At 43.6% G+C, this 22500-nt stretch overlaps 1 protein-coding gene across 5 annotated transcripts in view; it reads right to left on the reverse strand.

Moving 5' to 3' along the window:
• The window catches only part of LOC147017254 (nuclear transcription factor Y subunit gamma-like), an 85573-nt gene that overhangs the window by 19385 nt on the left and 43688 nt on the right, over window positions 1-22500 (reverse strand). For all 5 annotated transcript variants that reach the window (XM_085846715.1, XM_085846714.1, XM_085846717.1 and 2 more), the window contains exons 6-7: window positions 1619-1873; window positions 1383-1511 (exon numbers count right to left, since the gene is read on the reverse strand). In XM_085846715.1, the coding sequence (XP_085702841.1) occupies window positions 1383-1511; window positions 1619-1873 (384 nt within the window). The remainder of the gene's footprint in view (window positions 1-1382; window positions 1512-1618; window positions 1874-22500) is intronic.

Genomic DNA, 22500 nt, shown 5'->3' on the forward strand with positions numbered 1-22500 from the left:
TCAATGAGAAGATTGGTTTCAGCTATCCACGCTACCAATGTATCCCTTCAGACTGGTAGAACCAATAAATGGCCATCTTTATTTTTCCTCAAACCACAAAATTCTGAAATTGTTCTCCACCTCTACAAATCCCAGATAAACAAGCTCGCCCTCGATTCTCGTAAGTTAAGTCTAACGTCCGATTCTCAACGTTATAACAATTTTCTACTCCGACATCTCCGTTTCATTAATTGGCATTTCACAAGATCTGAGATTGGTCGCCCTAAGACTTCGTGAACTGGGAACATCACTTGGGGATCAATGCCCGATCTCTGCTTCCATAGTTTTGAATCTCAGTGTCACTCGATCCAACTCTTTCCGACATTGCATGCATTGATGAAAGAAAGAAAAATAAATGAAAATAAAAAATCCCCGATGGATTATACAAACCCTGGTTCATGCTCTAAACAATGCACAGGATTAATGCAAATCACTGTTAGCAGGCTAACCCGATTCTTCTCTCACACCCTTATTCCGTTCTGTCATCTCGTTCTACCATGAGGCAAGATAGTGCAGAAATTTTGAAAAACTCTCTCAGAACAAGGCATCCAGACTCATCACATCACTAAAATCCTCAAAACACTTCACTGACTCCCAGTACACAGACGTTTGGATATTAACATTTTATCAATAACCTTGGAAGCCAAATAAACTGGTTCCCACCAACATGTCTGACGTAATTAATCACACCTTACACCCATTGAAAGAAATAGATTATCCAACAATGCGAAACACATGGTGGTTCCTCGCACGAGGAATAAGATTTCCGGCGATTCAGCATTCTTCTGATCATAATTCATGCAACCTTGTCAGCTAGTTTATACATCTCTCAAAGTCCCAGCTTTTCACATTTGCTTTTTGTCAATTTTATTTTTCAATCTTCTTACCTTTTCTCTGCAAGACAAATAAAAAGTATGAAATAAGAAATTTATCGATTTCAAATGGACAAAATGTAACTGAGGAGAAGCAGGTTATAGGCCACAAACTTGCAATATTTTGGGGGCACATGGTGTGTGTGTCAATTTTTCATTCGAGGATGCAAAGGGAAAAATTGAATTACAATGAGAAAAAGTAAACTTGGGCCAATTATGAATCACAACATATGCTTTGGCAAGACAAATAACATCAAAAAACACCTTAAAACTATGCAATTGCAAACACAAAATCCAAAAGTAAGGAGTGGAGCAAACCCATGAGGAATTCCGATCACATGTTACACACATCGGCTACAAACCACACCACATCCAAATTCGACTGATCGGCCTTGGTATTGGCTTGCATAATCAAACTGATCAATCAGCGAAGGTTAATCATTGAGGGATGAGTGGGTGAAGTATCCTCACCGGGACGTGCTGAATCTCGCCGGTGTTCGTGATAATCTGTTGCATCACCTGCATGGTTTGCCCAGCTCCGGCGACAGAACCCCCCGCACCCTGTGGAGCCAAAATTTGCATGGTTTGCCCATCAGACACCTGGGGAGGAAGAAGAAACGGATAAATTTAAATAAATGGTAAATCAACAACTCACTTGTATGATACTCAGCAGAATATAATTCAAAGAGATGGAGAAACAAACAGACCTGTCCCTGCTGTGCCTGCGCAATGACTATGCCTGGCTGGATGGATGAAGACACTGTTACCGGCGTTGCTGCAGTCTGGCCCTGCTGTGTGGCAGCCTGTACAGTTTGAACGGCCTGCGCAGTCTGCACACCTTGTGCCGCATTCTGCTGCTGCGTGCTGCCTTGGACCGTCTGACCCGATATAGCCATAGGAGGCTGTGCTAGGGTGAAATAATACTGCACAGATTCCTGAGCCATCACCTGTCGCACCTCTTCCTGGGCATGGACAAGGGTGACAAGAGGGTAGGAACGATGCTGGATTACCTGGCCATGAAAAAACCCCAGCAATTATATGTGATCTCGGGATGTTGAAGAGGCCAACTTACAAATCAATTGCAGCCATGACAGTTTGTAATGAATGGCTCAATGCCATTCCTAATCCTAATTTAGGATTTCCTAATCTTTCTGATGCACCGGTTTATCCAATCCCATCTGTGGACATCCTATCCATATTCTCGGCCCCAATACAATGAATTATGTGGCGAAGCAAAGATGGTCAAGAAGCTTCCATTTCACCTCCGACACCAAAGGTGGACAGAGGTTATGTTTGTTTGTCTGTCTGTCTCTGAACAGGAACTCAAAAAGTTGTAGATGGATAACAAAACTTCGCGGACAGGTTAGGTGTATGACAAGATTTGATTGGATTTTGGTGAAGATCCCGATACGAGAATTTTTATGCGATTTTCACCGAGTGACGGGCTATAAACTATAAACTGAAAAGCAAGATATCTCAAAAAATTACGGACGGATTCGGACGAAACTTAGAGGACACGTTGAGTGTGACAAGGACGAATTGATTAGATTTCAGTGAAGATCCGAATCCGGATCCAGATACGAGAATGCTTTAAGTTTTCGAAATGATTCTTCACCATTGAGAGATGGGGTCAAAAATGAAAGGCTCCACCAAGCGCCGTTCCAAGTCAACATGAAAAGCGAATCCAGCCAAAGACAACTAAGCTACACAAGCCTTTCAACAAGTTTGTATAAATTTCTTAAGAAAACCAAAAATCATCATCTCACCAAACTCGAGGCTGAACTATCCAATCTCCCCTTTAAAAGTCCGAGAGGTGCATAGTCAAGGTCATCTCTGGTATGCTCCCCCTCCATCACCTCACTACATCAAACCCTGCTCGAGACAAAGAAGAATGCCTCAACTCTGTTGATGCCTCCAAATCATGTGTCCTCTACTCATTACACCATGTCTCCACCCAAGAAGGTAGAGAAAGTTGTGTTAAGCCTCAACTTTTCACACTGGTGACATCACTTCACACTTTCTGCTTCACAAGAAAGCAGAAGATATCAGTGTCCACATGATCAGATTCTGTTCTGTTGCTCTTGCTTACTCTGCACACAATCAAACCTGTCCTTCCACTATATATTAGTAATACATATCAAATGGGAATTATAGGATTATTTGTCAAGTTCAGTAGAAAAACTCATGATGAAGCAATTTTTTTAACCCACCAAATGGCAGATCTTTCTCATTGCTCAATGTTAGAAAGTCTACAAAATGGAAAATTTGATTCACAAAAAGACCTGTCTGCTGGCATCAATAGCTGATGGACATCAAGATCCCTCGGTGTCTTTAGTAACAGAAGGCAATTGTGTTATCATGAGAAGAAGGCAAGCCAAGTTACAAATTCCTGCTCCGATAATAACCCCTGGGGAGGCAAGAGCAAGACTGCAAATGCAATATTGCCAAGGTGCTGCTTCAGAAGAAAAGACCTGCCCTCAGTAAAGCTTCCAGAAATGGATGGATAATACCACAAAAAAACAACAAAGGCAATACACCTGGTAGTGGCTGGTTAAGAACCAGGGAACTACTGGTCGGCATGGATGACCCACAAAATATGTAACGGAGAAGAAAGTAAACACCTATGGACGTATATTTTTTTTAACGCCATGAACAAACTGGAACATCGTGGGTGATAAAGGTTGTGGTCAAGTTTCAACGAAATTGTGTGTGGTTTCAGAAAAGAAAGCAAATACATAATTTTTTTTGGGGGGGGGGGTATCTCAATTCTCATAAACAAGCTTTAGTACATTTCTTTAGTACTTTAGTACATTTAACTTCTATTTCCAATCCGCCAGGCCGATCCGGCTGAAATTTGAAAGCAACATTCTGTTACTGACTGGTAACAGGGATTGCAAAGCTCATTCCGGTTATGTGACTTCAAACAGGTCAAAATGTCAGACTTCATATCATCCTTCAAATCGTATCAGCCTTCAAAAATCATCTTCGCCCGACCCACCAATCAGAATGCTCCCAAATTTTGGTCACAACATTACGACTGGGTCCTGATAAGCTACAGTTGCAGTGGTCCCTTTTAATGTTATGCAGTGATGGTGGATTTCCAAGCAAATGGAAAATGACCGAGCACAAATGATTTTGGGTGAAAAGAGCAGATTGCGGATGTGCAAGAGCAGCAGAAGAGGTTTTTTAGGACATGTGCTGATGCTGGCTGATCCAGTAGCAGAGCCAGAGTCGAGGGTTGAAAGAATGTTCTTTGCAGAGTCCAGGAGCAGTTGGGCACAACAGGAAAGATGGTTACCAATATTGAGGGGTTGGGGACAAGATTTGGAAGCATACACAAAATTGAGTGACCTGGTCACTCTTCCTTAAACATGCTGCTTATACACTCCCAACAATGGATTGAGGCCATTAATATTAGATATGAGATCTGGGCTGTCTGGACAAATCTCAAGCTTTCGATACAGCCTGGTATTCTGCCTTGCTCTCCAAACTGTGCCTATAGAATCAAAGGCCAACTCCACTCCTGGATTAGATTTCTTCAACTCTCGTTGCTGTGTGGCTCTCAACAGAACCCTTTCTTCTCTTCCTCCTCTTCCTCTTCCCATCAAGGCTGGAGTACCCAAGGCAGTGTCCTCCGCCCCATCCTATTCCTAATCTTCAATGATCTCTGACTAGAAAATCCCATTCATATCTTGGCTGATAACTCCACTCGACCATGACGTCCCTCATCCTTTTGACATATTGTGCCTGACAGCAAAGTCCTTCCACAGCAGCTTCTTCCCTCTCCTCAGTCCTTGACAAAAATCACAAACTGGTCAAACATTTGGAATAAGTCTTTTAAGCCTGAGAAATCATGAGAAATCCCACTCTCCCTCACTCACTCTGCCATGATCTCTCTTGGGCAAGCCACATTTCAAAGTTGGCCTCCAAAGCCAAAGCCAGATGCCAACTGGGCATCCCCCATTGTGCAAAGTCTTTCCTTGGCACACCTGAGCTCTTACCCACCTGAGGTTTTCATCCGTAGCTTGGAGTACTGCTCTCCCCTCTGGGCTGGCTCCACTGACACATGTTGACTCCATGGAAACCAAGGCTTTCATGATCAATGGTCTATCACGATGATGATCATGATCTATCACGATGAAGCAGAGTCAATGGGCCCATCTTTGACAGGTCGGTGGTTTCTGTCTTCTTCCACCTCATTTCTGGTCTTGCACCCCCTCTGCCCTCTCCATGCTTTGTCCCCACTCGGTATCTTCAGGATGCACACAGTGCCACCAGATGTTCATATAAGGGCACATTCTTGGCCTATATATTGGCTTTGCACTGACTCAATGATTATTGGTTAGTATGGGGAGGAAAGTTTTAAAGCTACTTTAGGGTGAGGTTAACTATTCTAAGCTATCCCTCATTTTACCCTCCAGACAAGGTATGTGTGTGTGTGGTTTTTTTTTTTGAGGCCAATATATATTGCACAATGTCAATGAAAATGTTCCCCAAGATCGATACTGCTTTCGCTTTTGACAAATAAGAGGATTTTGTGCTAGTGGAATAAACAGCTTTAGGCAGGGCAGTAGGAGGTGGTGGTGGTGGTGGGGGAGGGGTGTAACCAGAATACCATGAACCTTTTATAAATGTTTTATCAACCAGAATACCGAAAGATTCTTTAACTTCATGTTTGGTTTGGAGTAGTGGTGAATACACATCCACAAATTTGCTCATCCTCCATTTGTACAGATGGCCAGTGAGCAAGTATCTCATGAAATCATGGATATCCGATATATATGATAATGCACAAGCTACATATCCAGATCTTTTTCAGAATTAAATGCAAGATAAATATTTATCTCATTTTCTACATTCAAGCTCCAAACTCAAAATCCAAACACAATATCCTGTCCTCTACATGTGATAATCATCACAAACCAAAGAAAAAGCGATGATATTGGCAATACAAGATCACCCTAATCTGGTAGCAGAAGGGCAAATTGCTTGCAGCATGGTGCATAGACCATGAGATTGAATTTTTAAAAAAACAATATTAATTTGAAGCTTCAATATGATGTACATGTTGATGCATCCAACAGCGTTAAACATAGAAAAAGAAAAAGAAAAAAAAACAAAAAAAAAAAACAATTTTGCGAGCTATCTTATTGGATGAAAATTAATTATTTCCTTGCAAGTGAAATAGGGCTGTCGGATATGTCAGCAAGAAGCAGCCGAACAAATTACGAATGTGATGGTGTTATTAAATCCAGCTCGGGCAACCAGGGCTCTGAACATCACAAGGCATCAATCAGTACAGATGGGAACATGAAACAGGTCAACCCATTGGTTCCACGGGCAATGTTGTTCATAAGATTCGAGAATGTTCACCTGGATGACTGATCAATTTTGCCACACTTTGGACATGCTGCATGGCCGTTACCATAGTTTTGGTTTCATTTCTCTTATCGGGGGTGCTCAACCCACTTACTTCCATTACCCACCTGGAACAGCATTGCTCACCCCATTACCTGCCCAAAAAACTTGTAGTAGTAATTTTTAAAGCAGTTCAAGTTCACTTTAATTCTGCATCAATCACAAATCAGAGGATAGAATAGATAGGACATAGGACCATGTAATTCAATGGGAAAGTTTCACCTGTTTTGTCTTTTTTGTGACCATCACCACCAATAGAGGTGCCATGACACTCAAAGCACATCGCAAATGTGGTTCACGCTTTCATTTTTATTGCTGGAGACAAAAACACTGGCTTATAAAGAAAGATGGATGAAAGTGGGATGAGGACTCAGAGATACGGGGTTGGTCTTTGGGTGGCTGAAACTTTTTACCCCCCGTGTTGAGAACCCTAGTGAGGGGAATTAGCTCCATAGTGGGGCAATATCGTTATAAGCTGGACAAAAGTGCCAAAAAATATTTGTGGCTACCTATGGAAATACTTAATAAAAAAAAATCCCATGCTCCAAAATATCGGACCATGATTATGGGTCAAAATCCAAGATGGCGGCCGAAAAAAAAAAAAAACGATAAATAATTATAACCGCTAATATTGGTCGTAAAAATGTGTAAACTATCTATTTGAGGGATAATGATGCCAAAGGAGTCGATTGGAACCATCAGATTTGGGATTAGATCATCAGGAACTATGATAATGGTCACATGTAGAAAAAATATGGGTCGCTCGATATGAAAATTGACGGTTCGCGTTACATGTTTTAATGACTTTTTTGTTGCGCTCAAATAAGTTGTGTACATGTTGACTATCAACTTTCCTATATCATGTGTTTATTTGTAGGCAAATTGATAATTTGATGATGCATATTTCACTTTGTCTAATGCCCTCATAGAAGATTCATCTGGAAGTAATTGTATATTATGCGGCGGTTGGATAATGTTTATTTTCTTTGTTACAGGTTGTAAACAGCCCTGAATCTACTGTTCAGTGAAACATCACACCTTGGACTGGACAATTTGTGCCATTTGCCAGAACAGTAGATACACTTCACCTCTTTCATGTCCAAAGAACAGACAGAACCGCAATGCTGACGACGTCTATAAGGACTTTCTTGACAATGTCAGAGAGTTCGAAGAGATAGGTGCATTGCCGGTCGATGTTGATTTTGGCGAACATGGCACCGCAGAATGTTTTGCAGAAAACAACGCTTCTTGGCATCGGGCATGCCACCAAAAGTTTCATAAAAGTAAACTTGAACGAGAGCTGAATAAAAAACGTAAACAACAAGATGATGAAAAAGCTCCAGGTACTAGCACATCCCAGCGATCAAAGCGACAGTCAATGGGATCAAGCAAGGACATTTGTTTATTCTGTGATGAGAGTGGCCCCAGAAAACTGCATGAATATGCAACTAAATGTGCAAAGTACAATTTAAAGTTAATGGCCACCGAAATGCAAGATGGCAAATAACTTGCAAAAATACTATGTGGGGATCTGGTCTCAAATGAACCCAAGTTCATTACCATAGTCATTTCGGTACTTTGTCAGACATTATATATCGTTGTTACAGGCGACAGAATAGTCCAACAAGGGCCGACCAACGTGAGCTGAATCAACGAGCCAAAATGATCAATTCAAGAGTATTTGTTGAACTTGTAACGTACATGGAGGAATCTGCTGAGGAGAAACTGTAAAACATACACATGTTTGAGAAAAGACTTGGGGACTGTGGCATTGATGCCACCATCAATAAAACCCTGTTAAAAGAAAAACTCTTCAATCACTTCGCCCAGCTAGGACTAGGTGAGCAATCTGATGGAAAAAAAACATAATCCTGGCATTCCCAGCAGGCATTCAGCAACTACTCAAAGACGCTTTCTTGTTCCATGATTATGACGAAGAAGCAAGGTTGTTTGCCAGAGTTGCCAAGATATTTAGGGAGGAAATCCTGAAAGAAATGATAGCATTCAGTGGCGAATTCAACCCTGGATGTTAGTAGAAGATTACGCCCAGTACAAGATTGTTAATGTCCATGCTCATCAATGGCCCAAATTTAGCAGGTTCAGTAAATGACTCCCAAGCATGCCTGACACTCACACAGCTCTTGGTTCACAACTGCAAGAAGAAAGGAAATGTTGAGACAAAACAAGCAATGACGCCGACATAAACGATGCGAGGCGGGAGTTGTTCTCCAAGAAAAGCAGACCTCTTGAAAATATTCCACCAACTAAGGTACTTAGTACTAAGGGTATTAAGCAGAATGCTTCAATTAAAAAGCACGATTGAAATTTAGTGTATACCCAATCAGTTTGTCTTATAGCAATGTACATACTACTTTGTTGCAGGATGCACTGGTACAACATGTCAAGAGAGTTATCCTTCAGGCTGGAATTTGGTCAGCAAGTCGGCAGGCCCACGTTATCATACCGTCACCTGAAGCGTTTGGATGGAGTCTACAGGCTGACCAATGGGAACCAATTTGGATGACAATACCAGAAGCTGCAAAAGCTTGCACTGAACTTATCAAATGTGGCTGTAAATCCGAGCATGGTTGTCGCATCTGCAAATGTATCAAATCTGGGCTGAACTGTACTGACCTGTGTAGCTGCAATTGCGAAAAGAACCAACTTGCTTGTGTTCATTAGTGCACATCATATACACATGTACATGATATAATGGTTCAGTTTTTATTGAAATATGTATCCAGCAAAGTATGTCTCATATAACAAATGTGTCTCGCGAAACGTCAATGTTCGTATCGAGCGACCCATATTTTTAACCTCCGCCATCGAAGATCGGAGGTTACTGTTTTCACCCCTTTCTGTTTGTTTGTTTGTTTGTTTGTGAACAGTATTACGGAAAAACTCCTCCACGGATTTCAATGAAACTTGGTGGCGGGATTAGGTATGGACCAAGGATCATGCCATTAGATTTTGGACTTGGTTCAAAGTCCAATATGGCCGCCATAGCAGCCATTTAGAAAAAATATTTGAATTTCTACATGTTTTAAGTGATTTCCAACCCCCCCCCCCCCGCCCAAAAAAAAATTTTGCAACTTTTTTTCAACAAAACTTCGATTTTTTTTTACATTTATACATGTTATAAGTGATTTCCACCCCCCCCCCTAAAAAAAAATTTGTTATGGGAAAAAAAATTTTTGTAACTTTTTTTTCAACAAAATTTCGATTTTGTTTTTTTGCATTTATACATGTTATAAGTGATTTCCAACAAAAAGCATGCCAAAATTATAATTGCGGCTGATTTTGGAACTTCAGGTGGATATACCCACGTAAAATCAATTTCTGTCTCAAGGAATCTAGTTATGACAAATGAATTGAGTATGTAAAAGTTAAAAGTAAAAGGGAAAGTTGCAAACTATAACTCTGTGAGCACTGTTGACGTCAAATTGAATGAATAGGATATCAGGTTCACTTGAGTGACCTAGCAGTATTGGCAGCGGAGGTTTTGCACTCTACCGAGTGCTCCCCCTCAAGTTTCTACATGTGACCATCATCTTAGTTCCTGATGATCTAATCCCAAATCTGATGGTTCCAATCGACTCCCTGGGCATCATTACCTACAAATAGATAGTTTACACATATTTTTACGACCAATATTAGCGAAGTTATAATTATTTATGGATTTTTTTAATTTTTCGGCCGCCATCTTGGATTTTGACCCATAATCACATAAAAATAGTCAGATTTTTTGGAGCATGGGATTTTTTTATTAAGCAAGTCCATCGGAAACCACAAAAAAAAAATTGGCACTTTTGTCCAGCGTGTAATGATGTTTTCCCTTATTCCCCTCACTACCCCTGCTCTCGATGAAACTCATCAATGGGTGGTATAAACAAGACGTCATATGCACTGACAGCTGAAAACTTTCACAGCAGCGAAGAGTGGTGTTGCAATAAAAACTTTAAAAATTCATGTGAGCATGACACACTATCCCTTTTGAGTAGTGGTCCATGGTAATGCCATGTAGACACTTCCACACTTTTTTTTGGGGGGGGGACTTTGTCCGTCATGCTATCTACTCCTAAACGGTTGTGCAGAAATTCACCAAACTTGGTAGTTATAATCACCACTTGGCAAAAAGATGAGAGAGCAGTGTCATTTTTGGGCCCACACCCTGAGGGCTAAAAATACAATTACAGGCACATTTTAAAATGAAACTTTGTATATGCAATCAAAATCTGGGGACGTGAAATATGTCATAACTTTTTGGATTTGACCCCAGGTCCATGCTCCCAGGGATGGTGACTTCATGTCGAAGCGGTCAATACAGAAAAAAAATGTTTACCTCAGAATTTATTTGGTCATTTCTTGGTGGAACCTTTTGCAATCCTTCAACATTACTTTCGGTGGGATGCATTGGGATTTGCGACGACACGCCATCGACTTTGCTCAAGTTGGAAGTAGCACATAGTCTCAATTCCTGAGCTTGCCATAACAATTCCAATCCCAATTGTTTTTACAGCAAAGAACATAACAATGTTTTGCTGACCAATCCATACGTTTCCGACAAAGTTAACGATCTCTGTTTTTGAACGCTCTTTATGGCAGTATTCATAGATCGATTCCCTTTATGGACTCCAACCGGGCGTTGGACAAGATGGGGATTTCTAGTTTTTGTCGGGTGTCTGTTATCCTCTACTTAAAAATAGCTGGATGCATTACTTTCATATTTCACCACATGCATGTAAAATCTGGGCATGAGACAGATCAAATGATTTTGGGATCGGAGAAAATTTGGACTCTTTGCAAAAAACATTTCGGGGAAAGATTTGCACAGTATATGCTTGCTTTGAGGAACCATTTCTTTATTTTTTTACACTTTACTATCTGATCTTCACTACCAATACATATCTGAATATTTCAAATATATTTACTATCTACATGACAAATGTACAACAAGGAAATCCAACACAGGTGGAGACCAATGAGCCCGTCAGGCCTGTGTGAACACCACACCAACCCAAGATCATTTTAATTAATGAAAAAAAAAATTGTATTAAATTTTTTTTTGTTTTTTGTATTTATTTTTTGTTGTAATTGTATTTTTATTTTTTTTCTTCCCCTCTAAGAGGGGCCATGGGCTTGGTTGAAAACACACATCAACCACACAACCCCCCTCAACAAGACCCCCACCAACAGCACTCCGTACACAATCACCCATCAATACTCAAACTACCTAAAAGTCTTATCAACATCCCCATTACCCCTCTATCTCCATAACTTCCAGGTACCGATCTAATTCCAATTTAAACTTATCTCCTTTTTCTGCTGCCACTACCTTTCCAGGGAGACCATTCCATGCATTAACTGCTCTCTGAGTGAAAGTCCCCTGCCAAACTACCATCTTAACGTTCCTCTTCTTTACTCTCAGGCTATGGCCCCTGGTTCTGTCACTGTCTACTCTGTTGAATAATTAATCTGCACTTATTTTATCTATACCTTTCATTATCTTAAACATCTCTATCATACCTCCTCACAACTGCCTCCTTTCTCGTGAATAAAGCCCTGTCTCCTTCAACCACTCCTCATAGCTGAGTCGAGCTCGGCCCGGAATCAATTTAGTAGCCTGATGCTGAACCTTCTCCATGGCATCTATGTCCTTCCAGAACTGTGGTGACCAAAACTGCACACAATATTCCGGATGTGGCCTCACTAGTTTCCTGTACAATGTTAACACAACCTCTTTTGATTTATCATTGATCCCCCTCCTTATACAGCCTAAAACCCTATTTGCTTCACCTGTAGCTGCCTGGCACTGTGCTGCCTGCTTACCTCCCGTATATATTACCACCTCCAGATCCTTCTCCTGTGTGACAGTCCAAAATTACCCCTTGCATCCTGTAATCTCTATTTTCATTGTTCTTTACCATCCCCAACACCTTACACTTGCTCAGGTTAAATTCCTTCTGCCAATCTTTTGCCCAATCCATACAAGTATAAATACTTGTATTTCAATAATAAAATTTCAATAATAAAATAATGTCTTTCAATAATAAAATCTTGTATCTGTTCACCACCCCCTCTGCTATCTACCTTACCTCCAAGCTTTGTGTCATCCGCAAATTTGGAAAGCTTACTCTTTACCCCATTATCCAAATCGTTGATGTAAATATTGAATAGCAATGGTCTGAGTACTGATCCCTGAGGTACCCTGCTATTTACATCCTCCCAGAAAGACATCCTCTCACTCACAGCCACTCTTTGCTTCCAATCACCAAGCCAGTTTGCAATCCAATTAGCTACCTGACCAGCCACTCCACAAGCCCTCACTTTAGCTAACAACCTCCGATGTGGTACCTTATCAAATGTCTTCTTAAAGTCTAGATATACTATGTCCACTGCATTTCCCTCATCCACCCAATCAGACACTGATTCAGAGAACTCTAAAAGATTTGTTAAACAGGAACAAGCTTTGGTCAACCCATGCTGACTACCTTTAATTAGTTTGTATTTGTTTAAATGGTTCCTCATCCGGTCTTTAATCAATGTCAACAACACCTTCCCAACAACTGAAGTCAAACTAACAGATCTATAGTTTCCCAATTCTTCTCTGGATCCTTTCTTAAATAATGGTGTTACATTTGCTACTCTCCAATCCTCCGGTACCAGTCCTGACTCCAGTAAGCTATTGAAAATATCCGTTAACATCTCGCTTACCTGCTCAGCCACCTCTCTCAATACTCTCGGTTGCATATTATCTGGACTCGGAGCCTTATCTACTCTAAGATTACCTAGCTGTTCCTTTACTTCCTCCACTCCAACCTGGATCTTCAGTAAAAGCCCTTCCTCACCTCTTCGATAGATACTCTCAGCTTTTGGCAAATCTCCTGACTGTTATTGTGTAAAAGTTGAAGAAAAATACCTGTTTAATAAGCCTGCCATGTCACTTTCATCACTAACCACTCACCTGGTGCTATTCCTCAATGGACCCACACTGGTCCTAACCTGTTCTTTTCCCATGACATACTTGAAGAAAGCCTTGCTATTATGTTTAATATTCTTAGCCATGTCCTTCTCATACTCTCTTTTGGCTTGTCAAGTTATTTTCTTCACTTGCCTCTGTTTACTCCGATAATTATATAAATCTAACTACAGTCATATTTTAAACCTCATAAATGCCTTTTGCTTCTCCTTAATAGCATTCCTTATCTCACTGCTAAATCACCATGGTCTCTTTCTACTTCTAGTTTTACACCTCATTGGAATGTACTTACTCTACACTCTACACATTTGGTCCTTGAAGGTTTCCCATTTTTTGATGCTGATTGTCCTGTTGTTCGACCCTCAAAGTTTGCCTTCCTGAAATCTAATAGCCTTACCCTACTATCCTGAACTCTAACCCTCAAAATAATCTTTGCACACACAATGTTATGGTCACTTGCTCCGAAATGCTCCCCAACCTCTACCTCCTCCACCATATTGGGATCGTTAATTAAAATGAGGTCAAACACTGCACTACCCCTCGTGGGCTTATCTACAAACTGGGTTAAAAAGCAATCTTGGAATAAAACTAGGAAATCCTCACCTGCTCTGCCCTTTCCCTGTTCCTGGACCCAATCTATCCCTGGCTAGTTAAAATCCCCCATAATCAATACTCTTCCCTTACCACATACCCTTTTGAATTCTTCATGTACTCCTTCCTCCTCTTCCTTCCCACCCAGAGCCCGATAAAAGCATCCTTCCAGTATCTGTTTTTATAATCTCTACCAACACAGAATCCTCAATATTTATTCCTTCCTTAATGTCACCCCTTTCTCTTGATTTAATGCTGTCCTTTACCCAGACTACTTCCTATTCTCTCCTTCCAATCACACGGATACACCTTGTAGCCTTCCAATCCTGTCCTCCAGGTACTCTCCTCCTTAAACCATGTCTCACTCACTGCAACGAAATCGTACTCCTCGCTATCTACTTTGGCTTCAAGTTCTTCCATCTTATTATTTAAACTTCTGGCATTGGCATAGAATATATTTAACTTTTCCCTTCCTGAAATTCTATTTTCCTGCCTGGCCTTACTCATACGAGTTCAGATCTAAATCCTGCCTGTACCACATGTAATTATTTATTTATACACACTTTACCCTCACTGCCACCTACACACCACCATGAATTATTCATTTACGTTGTGGCCAAAAATATTGGCACCCTTGCACTTTTTTCAAACAACTCACAATGTTCTTTAAAAATAAGTGGAAATTGACAAAAGTGTTTGATCTCTCCACAATTCATTGTTTCACTGTTAATCTATCTATCTATAATTCCAGCAATCTCTGTGTGTGTGTCTGTGTGTGTGTGACCGCTGTTTCTCGACAACCTCTGGTCCGATCTAATTGAAACTTGCCAGGTATATTGCTGGGGACCTGAGGATGTGCCTTTTCAAGGTTTGATATTAATCGGACAAGTGCTTCCCGAGTTATGGCCATTTATTTACCAAGCCAATGGCAAGACACGTTGTTGCGTGGGCGTGGCCAGTGGTGAAGGGAAGCACAGCCGCGTTCCCCATTACGGGTTACAACGTACGGGCTTCCGGATAATGATGACTTCGTGTATTCTAATAATTTCTCGATTTCTTATGCGCATTTATAGATAAACACAATGGCCCAAGTTATGATCATTTTCATATTAGACGGTGTATAAATTTCGGGAACATCAGTGCTGGTATGCTCCGAACCAGGAAGTAAATTTTTTCTCTCTCTTCTCTTTTTGTTTTTCCTTGCCACGACATTGCGAAAAGGTAAAATACGTTGGCGCTAATTGAATAATTGGGTATTAAAAATAAATTGCGAATAATCGGAACTGCGAATAATATCGAACTTCCGGGTCATGCACGTGAGAGCGAAGAAACGGCCTGTGTGGTTTATTAATTTATTATTTTTTTTTTTTTAAGGGCACGTACTAGTATTACAAAACCTTTGTTTTTGATTCAGAACTTGATATATCCTTTAAAATAAAATAAAAAATGCCACTGAAAAAAATTTATTGACACCCTCGACTTCATATTTGGTAGCACATGCTTTGGACAAAATAATTGCAGTCAAGCACTTCTTCTCACCATGAATGAGCACCCTACACCTCTCTTCTGGCAGTTTTGCCCACTCTTCTTGTGCAAACTGCTCCAGGTCTCTGAGATTTGAAGAGTGCCTTCTCCCAACTGCTGTTTTCAAATCTCCCCACAGGTGTTCAATGGGATTTCGATCTGGACTCATTGCTGGCCACTTCAGAACAGTCCAGCATTTTGTCTTGAACCATTCCTGGGTGCTTTTTGAAGTATGTTTGGGGTCATTGTACTGATGCAAGACCCTTGACCTTCGACTAACACCCAGCTTTCTGACACTGGGTTGAACATTCGCACTCCAAAATTACTTGGTAATCTCCTGATTTTATGATGCCTTTTTTTTGTATACCTTTTGTATACCATGCACACATTCAAGGCACCCAATGCCGAAGGCAGCACAGCAACCGCAAAACATCACCAAACCTCCTCCATATTTGATTGTAGGAAAGGTGATCTTTTCTTTGAAGGCTTCATTTTTGTTTTTTGTAAACAGAGATTATGTGCTTTACTAAAAAGCTCTAATTTGGACTCATCTGTCCACAGGACATTCTCTCCCAGAAGGATTTTGGCTTTTCCAGGTGTGTTTTGGCAAACTCAAGTCAGGCTTTCTTTTGTCTCTCTCAGCAGTGGGGTCCTCCTGGGTCTCCTACAATAGAACTCCCGTTCATAGAGTTGGCGACGGATGGTGCGACTTGAAACTATCATACCTTGTGTCTGAAGGTTAGCTTGAATCTGTTTAGCAGTTGATCAAGGTGCTTTCTCCACTATTCAAACAATCCTTCGCTGCAATCTTCGATAAAATTTTCTCTTGCAGCCACATCCAGGGAGGTTGGCTACAGTGCCATGGGCTTGAACTTCTTGATAACATTGTTTATGGTAGACACTGGAACATCAAGGTCTCTGGAGATGGACTTTCAGCCTTGAAATTGTCCATGCTTTTTTTGTATACACTGTCAAGGCTCGTATGAGAGCAAACACACAGAACATACAACAAGGGGAGCAGGAGCCAAGAAGGGTGGGAGAGGGAAGGAATAAAAAAAAAAAAGAGTGTGGAACAGAGACATGAGGAGATCTGTGGAAGGGAAAAGAATGGGGTACACAGAGTAAACAAGATGGACACTGCAGGGACTTTCAGGAAGGAAAGTAGGGAAATTGAGGGAGGTGGGTTTGGGGTGGATTAGCGGGGGTAGAAAAGATCATGGTTTTGGATGGGGGGAGATAAGAGGTGGTGGTGAACAGCTATTATGAAGACATGGAGGAAAGAGTGGGATTGAAGAGTGTGGAAGCTTGTTCCAAAGGCAGGAAAAGAAAAGAATGAAAGAGTGAAGGTGAGTAGTGATTCTTGATTTTGGTAGTTTTACCAGAAGGTGGTTGCTGGCAGGCCTTGCGCGCACTGCGTACAAATGGCGGGGGGGGGGGGCGAAACTGGAGAGATAGTTGAAGACAGAAAGAGGACCGACGTTCCTGTGGTGAGAGAGTGAGAGGCCAAAAGACTCAGCCTCATCGCAGGAGATAGCAATGATCCAAAATGCCTTGGTTTCCACAGCGTGAAGCCAAGAAAGATGAGAAGCAGGAGCACCAGCCTAAAGGGGAGAGCAGTACTCCATCAGCCTGCGGGCGAAAGCTTTGTATGAGATCAGGAATCCACGTGTGCCGAGGAAGGACTTTGCACGACGGAGGATAACCAGTCGGCAACAGGCTTTGGAGATCAGCTTAGAAATGTGGCTTTCCCAGGAAAGACCATGGCAGATAGTGAGAAGCTTGAATGAAAGGACTTCAAGATGATTGTTGAGAAAGTAGATTGGGGGGGGGGGATTTCCAGACGGTCCTTTCGGAGAGACCGAGTAAGAGTGTGATGGATTTGTCAGGATTTAAAGACATGCTCCACATGTTGGGACCAGCTTGTGATTTTATCCAGATCTGAATAGAGTGAAGAGGCTGCTGCTTGCCGATCTGATTGATGACATGATGGTACAGGAGAGGGTGGAGTCACCAGCAAGGAGATAAAGAGTATTTTCCAGAGAGTAAGAGAGATCATTGATGAAAACCAAAAAAGAACAGGGCCCAGAACACTGCCTTGAGGAAATCCAGCCTGGACAGGAAGAGGGGATGAGAGAACTGCATTAAGGGCCACACGTTGGCTGTGACAGAAGAGAATGTCTGTGAGCCATGATTAGAGATTACCTTGGATACCATAGGAAGAGAGTTTGGTGAGCAGGGCAGGGAACGAGATCATATCGAAAGCACGTGATATATGTCTAGGGAGATGGCTGATTTCATGTCTAACAGTGAGGATCTCCATCCATTGTTGGGAGAACAGAAGTAGCATATCCAGGGTAGTGACCTCGTCTGAATCCCAATTGATGATCGGAAATCAAGCCATTGGAGAAGAGGAAAGATTTAATGTCTGAAGCGATGATGGATTTAATAACCTTGCTGATGATTGGGAGCAAATGAGAGGGTGAAAAGAACAGAGGAGGTGAGGAAGAGCAGCAGAGCAGGTTTCTATGGCACGTGGGCTGATGCTGTCTGGACCGGTTGCAGAATCCGAGTCGAGGTAAAGCACAAGATGCTTGGCTACAATCTTGTCCGACTTCCTCAAACAATTTTCTGGTTTTCTTTCTTTTCTCCATGCTCATTGCAGTGCATATGGTGACACAAAACAGCAGAACGACTCCTTTTCTCTATTCAAACTGGTTGAATGAGTGATTTTTATATTGCAGGCACCTGCAAATCAACACAGATGAGTTCAATTTCAAAGTAAAGAAAAATCACGTGCTTGAAATCTAATTATTTCTTACAGGTTCTAAAAGTTGCCAATAATATTGTCTGAGCCATTTTAGGATTTCTGTGTGGAATAAGTTAAGATTTCGTAATTTTTTCAGCCTTTTTTGGTACGTTCCACTGCAAACCAAAGAAATACAAAAATATATTTTTTTATTTCAACAATTTTTTGGAAGATATGATACATTATTAGAAAAAAGTGCAAGGGATCCAATAATGTTACTTATCTGGAAGCCATGAACGCACAACAGCCAGGTCCTATTGATCAGTTATATCGGTAAGTACGTGTTTCTAGTTAGGGTCCCATCCCTAGTCTAATGGGAATTAAATGTTCATGCGCTGCAGAGTTATTTTTATAGTTAGGATTTTTACATCCACAACGACAACAACACCCATTTTCACTTTCACACGACAACACTCTGCTCGCGGAATTCTTCGCAAGCTCGCCAGCAAGCGCGCGTGGGCGGAGTTCAACATAGGCATGGCGTCCCTCTTTAGCCAATCGGCAAGGAGTGGGCGTCTCACCCGCCCCGTTTCCGACTCAACACGATCGCCATTACTCACATGGCCAGAGGTGAGAAGGTGGGTGGAGCCACAAACGTCTCCGCTCGGGACTCCGGCCAGAAGGGTGGGAGTTGCCCCGCCTTCTGTGGGCCTGTCCAATGGAGAACGGCCAGGGAATCGCGCGATGGGTCCGACCAATGAGGAGGTGAGTGGCCAGGAGAAGAAGCCCCTCCCTCCTGAGGAAAAAAAAAAAAGAGTGGTTGTCTGGACCAGCATGCTGGAGACGGTGTGCTCATGGCAGGAGCGTTCGCGAAACAGATCGCGGCGTTTGTCAAGCAGCCGGTCATCGTGTGCGAGACATTTCCAACCTGGCATCCAAAGCCAGTGAGTGGTTGTCGACGAGGGCTCTGCAGACGGTCATGGTCGTGGACTCGAGTTCCACCGTGGTGGTTCGAAGTCGGTGTGGCCGCACAAAGCGGACAGGTACTACGATCCGGCTTGACCGAGATAGACCCACGACATCCATCTCTTCCTGGGGTATTTGTGTGTGCTTGTGTGTGTGTCCCTGGGCCCTGTCTTTAAGTAAAACTGTGTAAGTGCTTTCTTTTGCTCATTGTACATTGCCTTGCTTAGTCGTGATAACTCTGCCTTCTTACGTGTTCCCCTTCCCCCCCATTGTAAAATAAATCCCCTGTTAAATGCATCAGCTCGGTTCTGTGTTTCTATCATTGGTTTGCCGCGCTGCGAATGGGAACTAGGAGGCCTCATTGCTGCCGAAATCGTGCAATCGGCCCGGCAGGATTCTGGTACTCTCCACTCGGGCTCGGATCCGGCTCGGTAACGGCCCAGATCACGCAGATCCTGCCGAGGGTGAATTTCCCCGGTAGTTTGGACGACGTGGGTATTTAGGTAAATTGAAATTGGCAATCGACCCTATCCCACGCGGTCGACCGATTGGCGATCTTCGGTCCGATAAGGGACCCGTCTGCTCCGGAGTTATCCGGGGTGACAATCTATAAATTCCGGGTGTTCGGTGAGAGATGGCTCCACTGCTCCACCTAGTGGTCGTGTATCGCCACCGAACCCCGGCCCACAAGAGTTTGGTGTCAGGAGCAGGTTCGAACCCCTCCGCTCCCAGAGAAATTAACGGGATTCGGATCAGAGGTGTACGGAGCAACCCCCTCACCCCCCCCCATTCCCTCCAAATTAAGAGCGTAAATTGTTCTCAGACGCACCATGGCGGGCCACGACGAGCTGGCTCAGGTGGGTCCGAATTTAATGGTCGAGGAACCAGTGGCCCAGGACAACGCCATGCAGGTTGACCATCCCCCGCAACCGAACCCAGAGGTCGCATTGGGAGCGGCGGCGCATGGGTGCCCCCAACAGCAAATTTCCCCGCCGGCCCCTGGTGGATCGGCTCCGTCAGGGACATTTAACTTTGACCAGTTGGGGGAAATACTAATGCTGATGAGAGGTGATATGCAAGCAATGAAGAGCGATTTACAAGTAACAAAAAACGAAATAAAATCGAATGCGCACAAAATGGATGAGATGAGGGGAGATATGCGAACACAGCGAGGGGAAATGTAGAGTATGGGGTTGAACCTGCAGGCGAGTATGAATGAGGTGGAAGGCATAATGGCAGCACCACGTGGCGGAGCGACTGAACTGGGGGGGGGGGGTGCAAAAAGTGTCCGGTCCGCAATGGAGACGGGTAGAGTCGGGATGACGAGAGACGCCACCACAATTATCGGGGAAACTAAAAAACTCGGACACGAGGGGACGATGGAAGGATTAAAGGAGGTGACGGAGACGCAGAAATCAAAAGAGGGGGACGAATTGCATGAAACTGAACAGACACACACAAGTAGAGATAATAAGGGACAATGGGGTCGAGCTGGTGGAATGTGTTGAGACCCAAGGCGAGCATCAGAGTAACCTCCCTCAGGAACAGGGGGGACACGGTATGCTCCCTCGAAGTGGACTGGGACCAGGTGAGTCCGGTCGGGCCGTGCAAGGTCGAGCGGGTGCGTGATGCATACGGGTCCATGTAGAGTTTGGGAAGGGTAGAGACCTCGGGACCCCTTGTAGTAACACAAATCCCCGATGTGATTGCCCCCGAGTGCGTGTCAAGGTGTGCGAGTGGTGTGAGTAACATGGCGTGCATGAGTGCATGCATGGAAATGGACGACGGACCGATCCAGACGGGAGACGGGTGTGGCGAGCCTTCTGCGCCATATAAAGTTATTTTGGCAACCGCGCCGGCTTCGCAGGACGTAGCGTGCGAGGCCCGTTCGGCATTTTGCGAACGGCCCTCGCGCGCACGTCTGCGTGGAGGGAATCCGGTGCAGAAACACTCCACGTTTGGGACAAGAAGACCTTGCAGACAGTTAAAATGTAGATGGCGAGTGTTGTGTGAATTTGGAACGGACGGGTCCGCATGTGGGCATGTGTGTGAAGCTCCATATGCTGCACACCGCGTGTTCTGTTCGCAGAACGCGCGGAGCGGGTTCCCGGGACGATGCGCTCGTGCGGGCCTGCACAGAAAACCACACAGGTTCGGTGCGCGGGTGACGTCACTGGGACCTCGCGGTGCGAGTTACGTGCGAGCAGCGTGCGTTTCCTCGCATGGCGGACTCCTCGAAGGCGAGCGCTTGTTGCGATGTGCAGGGCGACGACAAGGCCCCACGTATCATCCAACGGAAGGGATGAACGAGCGAGTCGCAGACCACCGCCCTGGTGGTGCAAAAAAAAAATAATAAAAAAAGGCTTCGCTCTAAGTACACGGCCCCGGCCGGGATGTGGTAAACATCCTGCTTGGGCAAAGGAGCACTAGTTAGTGGAATGGGTTTAGCGATAGACAGACTGGCCTCATGGGGCAAGAACAGTTCCTCATGGGGCCCGTGGAACAGTTAGTGGGAATTTAGGTTAGATTTAGAAATGGATTTTGGGAGACACGGACGGACATGGAATGTGTAGTGGAGACGTAGCTTCGCAGTGGAGTTAAATGGAACGTGCATTAGGATAAGGGAAGACGGGGGATGGGGGGGGGGGGGCGTTGGACGAGATAGTTTGGGGTTCGCAGTTGTTAGAGTGTGATGTGGGAAAAAAAAAATTTTTTAAATAATAATGTGTACGAGTGAATGTGGGACAGCAGGCCCAAGTGTGAATGGAGCGAATGTGGAATGCATGGTGCGAATGAATGATTGTGGGGAGGAGTGAATCCCACCCAAGGGAACCCAGTGTCAGTGTAATGTTAGTTAATGGGTTAGTCAAATTTACCAAAATGAGGTCGTTTTGTTGTTGGCGTGTAAAGAAGGCACGAAACCTTTTTGTGGGGTGCAGGAGTCCATTGACCGGCCGGGAGCGTGGCTGTTGAAATGAGCGTATTGAGTAGAGGGCACCCCGGGCTCCAGACTAGTCGGATAAAGTAGGCCATAGGTCCAAGGGACTGGGATAGTGTAGTGGGCACAGGCAACACTCGGAAAGGGACCCAGAGCACCAAAATTCCACGTGGGAATGGAAGGAGGGCAATGCCAGGAAGGGCACCCCCCCCCCCCCACGTTCATAGGGAGCAGGAAGGCTCGGAGACAGCCTCAGGGCCTGGGGTTACCGTAGTTAGAGTTTGGCAGACGGAAGTCCCTGCCAGTTGAGCTACGAGATTGTGCAAGGGCACGAGAGAAAATTTGAGGGCGAGGCCCAAATTTATAAGGAACACCAACACAGGCGACAGGAATCATGGTTGCTAGAACCGATAGTTTGAAGAAACAG

Source organism: Eptatretus burgeri, chromosome 11 (genome assembly GCF_056783735.1).
Source record: "Eptatretus burgeri isolate ZD-2024b chromosome 11, Ebu_testis_v1, whole genome shotgun sequence".
NCBI lineage: Eukaryota > Metazoa > Chordata > Myxini > Myxiniformes > Myxinidae > Eptatretus > Eptatretus burgeri.